This window comes from Nyctibius grandis, chromosome 4 (assembly GCF_013368605.1).
Source record: "Nyctibius grandis isolate bNycGra1 chromosome 4, bNycGra1.pri, whole genome shotgun sequence".
Lineage (NCBI taxonomy): Eukaryota > Metazoa > Chordata > Aves > Nyctibiiformes > Nyctibiidae > Nyctibius > Nyctibius grandis.
In genome coordinates, this window is record NC_090661.1 from 12,262,279 (window position 1) to 12,273,602 (window position 11,324).

The window sequence follows — 11,324 nt, forward strand, 5'->3', positions numbered from 1 at the left end:
ACTGATGTAAAGTCATCTCTAAAAGATGAGATGTCACAATCAAGATTTTTCCAGTCCACAAAGATAGCCTTCTATCTAAAGAATTTAACTGATTTTTAATACTACATATCTAAACGGTGTACAAGCATTCAGTCAGGATTAAAATTTAATCCTGTTCCTTAACACTTTCATCTTTTAAGACGAACTAATGGTATGGGCATATTGAGCAATTATCGGAAGCCAGATCAGTGTATGAATAAAACAACACAAGAAACTACATGCAGTCATGCTTTCATGAGAAAACAAAGTAACTTGTCCTTTATTTTTACCATGGGGTAAGAAGGTGCCCCAGAGAGCTAAACCCTGTAAATTCACACCAACTTGCTTATGTAGCCAGGTCTTTAATTTTCAAATTAGAGTATTATTTAAATGCAATTGCTCCTCACTTCCGTAACTATTCTTCCTATAAACACCCCTTAACAATAAAGCATGTTTATATTTGAAAAAGCCTTCCATCTTTATCTTTTTTTTTCACTTAATGGCTTGCTACTGCCTAACAAATGGTATTAACAAAAACCACTGTGATTCACATTCTACTACTGTAATCCTTCGGTCAAAATAAAGTAAGGCCTTTTCTTTTTCCCCAAAATTTGTATAAAAACTCCTTGGTCTCCATTGAATCCTACAGGAGCTCCAACAGCCAACACAAAGTGGAAATGAGATCACGGTCTTCTTAGGGACAAAGCTAGATTCTCCAACATCAAAAAAAGACATTAAGTGGGTACGTGTATCAATGGCCAACAACTCCCACACATAAAACAAGACTCTGTTCCTGGGTATGAGAAACACAGACTAGAGAAGCAAAGGAGCTGATAAGTCTCAGCTAGATATATGAAGCTACTCCTGCTTCCAAGCTACCAGACTGCATTATATATATCACGTTTTCCAACAGTATTAAATGTAGATTAAAGAAGCAGAAAAAATAGCAGACTGGGCTAAGGAGTTTGCATAATTGGCAATTGCTGCATTGGACTTTTCAGCAGCATGTCATTCCTGGACTTCTTAACATTATAAAAGAAAGCAAAAATCTATGTATCTCTCCAGCCACAACATCAAAGTTTGAGGGTTTCTGGGCTCGGCCCCCAAGTGTATGAGAAATCAGTGGTATTGAAGCTGATATGTTTGCACTATCACATGGGCTGTTTTTTACCGTCTAGACCAGTCTCTCAACAGAAGTGGTCAGCAAAAAAGCAAGAAGATAGTTTTCTTACTTTCAAAAATTTCAATGTAAATCTCAAACGCACAGCTCCCAGAGCCCAGCTCCGACCCAGTGACTACCTATCTTAGAAGAAGATGGAGAGGAGAGTAGGAGAAACCCTGCTGGCTTTCCAGAGCTTCCCCCAAAACAAGGCAGAACAGAAGACTGAGGAGTGCTCAGACACGACAGGAAAGAACTTACAAGATGAAACTTAACAATACTCCCTAATGTCACCCACTGTAACTATTTGAAGGGATCTATTTATTAAAATACTTTGTGAATACACATTAAAGATATTTTTGCCCTTCCTGTTTGCAAAGGAGTTTGTGATAATATTCTGTTATAGCCATAGTATAAAGTGGGACAATCTATAGCTACAAGACACTTCCAAATAAATTCAAGCTGAGGTGCTTTATTAATATGAACATGGTTCTGCATCAACACAGCTTAGACAAGGACCAGATGTAACAGGAAACAGAAACCAAGGAGAGAAAAAAGAAGTAGAGAACAGTTCATCCTTCCTTTTTAAGGCACAGGCTCTCCAGAGTACCCGCCCCATCACGACCCCACACAAGCACACTCACAACCAGAGTGTCTTCACACCAGCATGCTTCCTGCAAGCAGAAGTCTACTGTAAAGACTCACTAATACAAAACCTGGTAAAGGGAAAAACAGAACACAGGAATTCAAAACTTACCTTTTCCAAGATGAATTTGTTTAGATAAGGCATGTAACCCTGATTGGAAACTGGTCCTTCATCATCGTCCCTAAAGTGCTCTTCCAAGGCCACTGGATCGTGGGGAACATTTAACACTGTGCATAAGTTGTGAGAAAGGACCTAAGGACAGAAGAGAAATCAGTGACACTGCTGTTGGCCTTAACCATGCTGTGTTCTTTCCAGAGTTATCTCCAGATTTGCAAAACCATGCCCAAAGTGACACTTTCATGTCAGCACAAGTTATGCCCTGTGGATTTTTGTCAAAAAACAAAGCATAACTAAAAAAGTTGACTCCAAGGACTCGACAGCTTCAGCCAGTTGCACGTTTACAGAAGCAATGCAATCACAGATAGGTCCATTCCCACAGAAGTGCAAACACAGCTACAGAAGCTACCTTTTGTACACATACACATTTGAAAACCAGGATAGGCATGCAGAAACACCAAAGTAATATTTACAGAGTGAAATTAGATAGCTATGGAAAACAACCACAAACACCTAGCCTTTGAAATTATATTTACTATCTAGTGAAAACAAGTAACGAAGAAAACAACTCAATATGTACCTTTACTTTACAAAGAAATGACCACTCAAAGTATTAACAATGGATTTCTCTCATCTGCTTGCTTTTGGGTTCTTCTCAACATTCACCCCATGTTTCAGTTAGCAAAGGAAAAGTAATGTTACAGAAAGGGGAAGGGTTTGCTTCTCAAATTTTTATTTTAAAAAGGTATTTGCATGAATTATGTCAAGAGCTTAACACCCATCAGCACTCATGTCTGTTCTTGAGAAATGACCTTCAAGAAGAGGCTATACGCTTGATTAGTGTTAAGGAAGTACTGAATTATTGAAAACTAACTGGTAGCCAACGCATCTCAACTTCTTCAACTTAGGCTGAGTTTTGCATGCACAAACGAATGCCTCGGTACCAACAACACGAAGGCAGAGCCTGGGTAGCAGTCACTCCTGTGCCGCCAGCGCTTTCCTAAGAAAGGCAAAGCACCATCCCTTTTGTTGTTCACACTGTCTTCAGTCAGGTCAGTCCTGTAACATGCTGCCCACTGGAACTTAAACGCGCTGTCACTCAGGAGCCCTCTCCCCTTGGCATGATGCAGAACTAAGCCTCTGAAGACCGTGTAACGGCTACAGGAACTGGGTTAAGGGTTTAACTTCACATGCCCAGGAACAGTCTGCATTGAAAAAACGTAACGAAGAACGAAAGGCAAAAAATACAGGTAAAATAAAATTAGGCAGAAGTAAAACAGATTGCATCTTTTGAAAAGGCATGCTGCTTGTGGTATTTTTTTTTTTAAATCAACAACTAGACGGGACAGACTGCAACTGAGTTTTGGCATATGTTTTACTTTTTCACTGTGCAGCATAAAATTTAAAAAAGAGACCCAAATGATGCAAAAAGAAAGCAGTAAAAAAAGGTGTAGAAAATGTATAAGCAGCTCTGTTTAGGTGAGCAGACATAAAGCGGTTGAGATGGGGTAGCTGCAAAACAAGAAGTGAAAGTCTGAAGTCGTCAAAGCCTAGGAAATCAAACCTATGTCATACACTTAAAATGTCTGGGGTACGTGTGATAAGGAGACATGTAGAGTGTAAGTGCTAGTGAGCATAAAATCCTACAAAGACAGCCCAAGATGCAAGTTCAGTTCAGAGGATAATTCCTCTCTACACGCCTTCAAAGTTACACTTTCTTTTAGGAAAGTACAGCTTTCCACAAGAAATACATATTTGCATTGTCGTATGCTAACATTAAGCCACTGGAGCTAACCAGAGGCAAAAGTTTAAAAACAGAAAAACAATAGCATCAGCCATATTACAACAAAAGCTGTATTTCCCAAAGTAGCAAAATAGTATTTAGGAGTTATCACATTTCACGCTACCCTCCATCAACAGTCTATTTCCCTTCAATCCACCCTTATTTTTAACCACCACATCAAATCAAGTATTCGAGTCCATGTGATTTACATATGGGGGGGAAAAAGTACTATCATGCGTGGTTCCCCTTCTATTTAAGGCTTCTGCTGTTATTTATAGAAGACTGAGGGATTCTTGAATTTGAGAGATAAAGATGATCTCAGTTTTCCAACCAGACTGTAGTTGGTAATACTATAACTAAAAAAATATTCAGCTAATAAAAATATTCTAAAAGCATAACTGATTTAAGCTTATTACCAAAATAACTTCAAAGTCTCAATAAAACACTTTCTCATCACATCCTTTCTACATGTTTCTCTTCTCCCTTTTTCGGCCTTCTTGCTGTACTTGGGCTGTCAGAAACCTAGGTGGTTTCCACATCAAGCAACCAATTTACCAGGAAAGAATTCCACTGTCAATCATTTTCTAAGATCTGCCTTATCTGCGATCACTCGTGTGCCCAGTGGTCTCTTTTCATAACTCAGGAAATTCCTCGGCACCTGCCAAACCCTGCCATTCTCTAACACGGACAAGCGCCAGCTGAATTCTTCAGTTGCACGGCAAGCCTAACAAATTCTGCACTGAGGTCTCGTTTTGTTTTTTTCTCTCAAATCACATTATCTGGACCGTGATCTACTCTATTTTAATGATCAATTAAAAGAAAAAAAAATCTAGCAAAGTATTAGGTTAATTGGGGAACGAAAAATCGCCTTGCCTTGCAGAAGCTCCGTCAACCATGAGCAAGTTTTGCACCAGTAAGGATTATTCCCCCTGTGCCCACACGGTTGCTAGGCAGCTTTTTCTTTCAGCACTTATTATGCTCTGGATGTCACATTTAACAATCTACTTCCATGTCAGAGCCAACTTCTACCCCAGGCCGGAGACTCATCTCTGTGCTGCAGCAAATGAGTACAGCCATGGTCTGCAAAGTGCAGTCCATGAGACAGTACAAGTGGTCTGCAAAGGGTTCACAAAACCAGTGCACTCTGGGCACAATTCTTCCATTTTCAGTGAAAAGTTTCGTAAGAAAGATGCCTAGTGGTGCCCAGGGAATACTGAAGGTGCTCTGCTGTAAATATAAATAACCAGATGAAACAAGCAAGCTGAACACCAAAGGTCCGTTACAGACTTATTTATGGCCAGTCTCATGCTGCTTTACCTGGAGTGCAGATCTCCAGCCCAGCGCTACTCTGCCACAGCTGCTCCCCTCTGAGCTCCTGTTTTCCAAAACATTGATCTTCCAAAACTCTAAGCACGTGTTGAATTGTTACCATCTGAGTAGTTCCATTTAACTTTGTCCATAAAAGTGACCTGCGTTTCTAAAGGGAAAAAGAAGATCTGCTAGACTACTTGCTTCTCAGCAACAAAAATTTGGCCTAGATGATAGTAGGAGCATTAGCAGGGCAGACTAATCCTACAGCGGCTATTGTCAGCTTCTTCAGTACTTTCTTCTTTTCCATCTTTCAGGGGGGTCTTCTCCCTCCCCCATCTCTTTTTAAGATTTTAAAATGTTGGCATTGCAGATCCCGACAGCTCCATTCAGTGACTTCGTGTGAAATCATTCCAAGACATTCTTGGCTCATCTCTCGCTGACATCCATGTCAGCAGCTAGCCAGCCAAAACAAGGCTACTCACAAGTACTTTCCCTTTTCCTTTTTTGACCAGTGTGGAAACCAGCATCATATATGCCCCTTGTCACAAGCTCAAGGTCTTTTCAACCAGGGTACATCTTAAGCGTACAGTTTCTTGCATTACAGCATCTCCTAGGTACAGCTTCCTTATACACCCAGGCAGCAAATGCTCCATTCAGAGCCTCATTATTTAACATCAAGGTTAGTGCAGCAACCTCTTTCCCAGTCAGACGAGTGTATTCAAGCCTGGCCTCTACCAGCTCAGGTTCCTGACACTAGTGCCCTTTGCCCACATCACCTCTCCATTCCTTCATTTGCTCCCTTCTTCCTTGGGCACTCACAGACCCCTTGTCACCATTTTCAATAACCTCACCCTTCCTCTTGTCTTCATTACCAGCATGCCCGCTCTCGCTCCCAGTCACATATTGGTGCCAGCCAGCATCTGTCCAACCACCCAGGGAATTGCCTTTCTGCCCTGCAGCTCCCAGCCCTTAGGAAGAGCTCCCAGTAAACATCCTCCATCTACCGTGCCTTTCTTCTACATCTTCCTTGAAACCAGTTGACAAAACCTAAGGACAAAAGTTAAACAGGCTGCTGATGCGCCGGCAGCTGCTCCTCTCAGGTGCAGTATCACGGCCCCATTGTTTCCTAATGCCCTCCCTTTTGGTCTACAAGCTGCCTTGGTTTGCCAGCCCTTCTGGAAGAGGGGCACCCCTCTCCTCACACCTTACAGACATGATTCCTCATGGCTCCCCTAATACAAATGCTTCTGAGCCCCGTTAACAACGTCAGAGTACAACTCTCTCACAGTGAGTCACGATGACTAATTTCCTACCATCCTTCAATGCTGTACAAAGCCAATTGTCCGGCTGGGGTCCTGCCCACTCGTCACAGGCTCTCAACCTTTCCAGTGCCTTGCTACATTGTTCAAGGTCTTCCTCTCTGTTCGGACCGTCCCTTTTGCCCCTGATTACACCATTCTTCCTCTTCCCGCTGGCCACTGACTTCCCATTCAGTAAAAATGCAAAACAAAGATAAGAGGTATAATAATCCTATAACATCCCAGATACAATTAAAGACCAGTGTAAATTTTCCAAGCTTGACTAGTAACCTTGGTGACCCACATATTATGGGCCCAAATGCGACTGTATTTTCATGAGGTGCTCACCATCCACATTCTGTAGATATCATGACAGGAATCCAAGACTTTGAAAATCCACCCCAATGGCAGCACACAAAACAAAACAAGAACAGCCAAATAACCCCATTGCCTAAGCAGAGACAAGTCACAAGGCAATGTAAGGAAGACCTTCTGGACAGAGTGTAAAAATTAATTGATATGTATTCTTTCCACATGTCATATACACATACTACAAGGAGTATTGCTGGCTGCTAAGTGTAACTACATTTAAAACCACAGTGTTTCAAGATCCGGATGAAAAGCAGATTGAATGTTGACACATTGCAGAAACTTTTAAAACAAGTCAATTTTAAAATTGCAGATTGCAAGAAAGATGAAATTGGATTTAAATACAGGAAAGCAAGTATTTGCACGTAGCTCGTGCTCGAACCACAACAGCAGCTATAACTGCATACAGAGAACTTATACTTTAGCCTTGCTATGTCAGTGTTTGAAAGTGCTGAAACACACTGACAAAATAATGATTGTTTCCATATTTAAAGGTATAATTTAAGAACAGAATACACAAATGTTTCTGCTGATGTAGAAAAAAAGGTATGATCTGCAGCCAGCACAGCAGTAGAACTTCTGAAGATTATTGATTAGACAAAAAAAAATAATCAGTGCATACTGGAAGAGAATATTCAGAATTACACAGAGGACTGATTTGACTGTTTCTTTCAGCAGCTCAGAACATACAAAGATACAAATGGATAAAAGGCATCTCATGAAATCCTTCCTATTCTAAGCAAGTCCTAGTTTTCCCTCCAAGTGTTTGTTGTCTCCAGACTGTGAAACAGATCCAATCCACTCACCTCCATCCCTTTGCTCTAGATACAATAAAAATTGTACATTGGTGTGATGCACCAATATACACATTGGTGATACACATTGGTGTGATGCAAACCCTTCACAGTAGGGCCTCAACTACATAACATACATTATTTTTTCTCATAGCATTTAATGAAAATTACTTATTTTTATGGAAGGCTTAAAGACTACTTCTAGGTAGAGAAACTAGAAATCACTCTCTTTAACAACCAACACCTTATATTTAGGACTTTCTATGCAACATGATGGCAATACCTTATACTGGATTATACAACTCAAAGATCCATTTTCAGTTAGTTTTCTTACTAACTGGAGGGAAGAGTTTGGCAAGTTACAACACTGCATGCTGTTCTCAGAAAACAAATAGATTTTTACCAATTTTTTAATAACAGGAGTTTCACTAAATTATTAAACATATTTTTCTAATGCCACACATCTCTACTAACCTGTTTATCTCCAAGCCTCATCTCTCAATTTTATAGGGATGCTCTATCTTCCTCATGGCAATGTGGATGAGAAATACTTCATTGTGAAATTGCTTAGTACAACGCAGCCCTAAAACAATCATACAGGAACTTCTGTTTTGCTGTCCTGCCTACCCCTTCCGCTGCACAGATGTGGGGCTACTGCTATAACGTACACCTTTTCTCCCTAGTAGGACTATTAGTTGTACACCACAATCATCATTTGCCACAAAAAGCCTACAGAAGAACACTCTCCACCCCTTCCTGTGTTTCCTGAAAACTAACTCTTGGTGGCCATGGGAGAAGGCAGAAGCCTCATTTCAGACTTGTTTCTGCATTCCCGGATCCCCCACTTGACACTTCCCTCAGGACCCTTTACATCACAGACAGAACTGCACAGACCACCAAAGACCCACTGTTTTTTCATCCCTTCTCTCTCACAGATAGACAAAATGAAACATCAAAACTGTTTAGGAAGATGTTAGATACGTAATGAGGGGACAAGTTTAATTTCCCCTCTCCTTTTTATTTTTTTTACCTTTTTGAAACATAAGCATTTGTAGATATGGGGCTCTAGTCAGACATCAGAGCATGACAAGACAGGTAACTATGCTTCAGTCTGGAAATACAACTGCTGCTCTAATACACCTAGGTCAGTCAAAGATCTTAGAGAAGAAGTGATGACACCTCCATCAGAGCAAGCTGTACAAGCCCACCAGCATCCTGGCTGCTTCTTTACCCGTTTAATTCACCCCAGCACCTGTGCGATACAGCTTCTTCACCGACCAGCATGATGACACCTGCTGCAAACACACCACCCAGGTGACTGCACTGAGCGCACAAATCACGGCAGCACACACAAGATGCGGTAGCGTGACAGGAATACAGGATTGCTTTAAAAAGCAGGGCCATAAAAAACCACCTCTCTGCAACCTACTTCAGTTAGTCCTGCAGCATTGCAAAAGAAAATACTCACTTTCATGACACCACCTGTAAAAGACCTGGGACCTGCACACGTTTTCAGCTTGAGCTCACAGTCAGATCTGGCCTCTTGCCTGACTCCTGCCCCACAGTCACTTTTGGCCGAGTGAGGCTGGATCTCACAGCCTGATTGCCCCAAGCAAAGAAAAGGAGAAGAGGAACAGGCTGCTTGCAGCACATTGCATATTGTGGATGCTTATTACATAACGCTAAAAACAAAGTCCATTTGCTACCGACCACGCTTGGAAATACTGCCCCCAGCACGGCCACTCTCGCTTGTGGAGTTAATCCCACAAAGGGCGCGAACTTCAGCTAACTGTTGCGGCTGACACAACTCCAGCACTCAGTACAAGGACCCACAGTCTCAAACGTCAACAGGTGTTGCTTTCCCATAAAAAATATTTATTTAGCTAGATTCCTGCTATTATTCCCAGGCCAAGATGGTCCCATAAAGCAGGGCCAAGATGGGATCGGATTCAGCAAGCTGCCTGAGCGCTCTTTTAAGAGCTCAAACATTGCCTCAGCATATAAGCTAAGGAAAGAATGGCGCAGTTGGAGCCTCTTGACTAATTCTCCTGTTTATAACCAAATAAGAGAGCACTGTGGAACCTCACTCTCCCCTTGGCAAGCTATGAATTTCACTTGGATGCAGCCAACCCCTATAGATGGGACCTTGTGGCTACCCCACAAAAGATTCTGGCCAGAAAGGGTACCAAGGACACGCAGTTGAAAGCAGACCAGAAGCACAACACGGGTTTGTGCACTGACATCTCGGGGAGGACAAAGCGCTTGCCTGGGCAGAATGAAAATAAGGCTCCTCGAGCGCGAGGAAGAGCCTGCACAAGCCTCCCGTGGGATGGAGGTGTCCAGGAGCCACAGTGACTGGCAATGCCGTGTGCCAAACGACAGCCTCAACTGAGAAAATGCAATTTATGGCCCCCAAGTGGGGTTTGAAAACCAGTGGCTGTGTTCCCTTGTCCAGCCCCGAGCGTGGCCACCTCACACAGGCCCCAGGCCCAGCACCCCCCTGTCCACTGTGGAGGCGGCCGGTGGGGACAGCCCGGGCCCGTGTCACGGCCTCTCACGCTCATGGCGGCAGCCCCTCACACCCGCAGCGGGCCCCGGCCCCACACTGCGGCCCCTGAGCTCGCCACCCCCCGCCGGGCCGGGCTGCCCCGCTTACCTTGAGCTGGGACTTGGAGACCTTCCCGCTGCGGTCGAGGTCGAGGGCGGTGAAGGCGTGCCAGATGGACTTCAGCAGCTCCTCCTTGAGGCCCACCATGGCCGGCCCGCCGGCTGCCGCCGCCCCGCTCCACGCCGCCGCTCCCGCCGCCGCTCTGCCTTCACCTCGCCCGGCCCCGCCGCAGCCGCCGCGCCCGCCCCAGGGGCGGGTGCCCGGCCCTGCCCTGCCCGGCTCCCACAGGCACCGCCCCGGGAGCCGCGAGCGTTCCGCCTCAGAGGCAGAGGCCGCGGGGGGGCCGGGGCGGTGCGAGGCGCTGCGGAGCGGGAGCCTGGCCGGGTGCGCCCGAGCGCCCCGCTGGCTGGGGCAGGGGCGGCCTGAGCTACCCGCCTCAGCAGCGCCGGCTCCGCCGCCCCTGCAAGCGACCGGCCCGCGGCTGGTCGTAGAGGAGACGCCGTCTGATGCTCACAGTGGGATACGCTCACACAGAGTAAAATAACTTTCCTCGTAGGCTCTTTCAGCCCCGAGAATTTCAGAAGGCAGCTTGCAACGAAGGCTGCGTGCAGCTGGAGTGAACGACGTTCAAAAATAACGGGGGGAGGGCTAGAAACAACCTCACCGCTGCTTCCAGAGCAGGAGTGGTACAAAGTGTCATCACAAGGAAGCGGTGGTGCTGGGCGGTTTTGGGGGTATTTTTTTGTGTTAAGTCCTGTTAAATGCTGTGGGTTCAGGCTAAGCAATGGTGAGAGCAGCTGCTGTGTGAGGACTTCAGATGTCTCCACGCTCCTTGTGCTTTCCAGCAGATCCTCAAGGGTATTTCTCTGCTGTAACAATACAGTTAGTGGCATCTAGAGCAGAAGTGGCAAGAAAACAATGCTGCAATGTATGTTCCTTTGAATACTGCAGGTGAGATCATTCACAGTACACAGCTCGTGATCAAGTTAACGTTTAATTTCCATGGATTTTAAGCACAACCCAAATTCAAGACGCACACCAAACAAGGAAAAAATGAAGATTTTAACTTTTTGTCCAATTTTAGTCTTCATTCAACTGCATCGTCAGAACAAAAACAGCACTCCGCAAGTGAAATAGTTGTGGCAGGTACAGCAAGCTGATTGTTCTGCACCAGGTGGTGTTGGTTTGTTATGATCCCAGTAAGAAAGGCACATAGACTCC

General features: G+C 44.3%; 1 protein-coding gene across 1 annotated transcript in view; it reads right to left on the reverse strand.

Annotated features, from left to right (window-relative positions):
- SWAP70 (switching B cell complex subunit SWAP70) overlaps positions 1-10,316 on the reverse strand; it is a 44,225-nt gene extending 33,909 nt beyond the window's left edge. Inside the window, exons 1-2 of the mRNA XM_068399411.1 lie at positions 10,152-10,316; positions 1,935-2,075 (exon numbers count right to left, since the gene is read on the reverse strand). Coding sequence (XP_068255512.1) covers positions 1,935-2,075; positions 10,152-10,250 — 240 coding nt within the window. The 5' untranslated portion in view covers positions 10,251-10,316. The remainder of the gene's footprint in view (positions 1-1,934; positions 2,076-10,151) is intronic.
- Between the last annotated feature and the right edge of the window lie 1,008 nt (positions 10,317-11,324).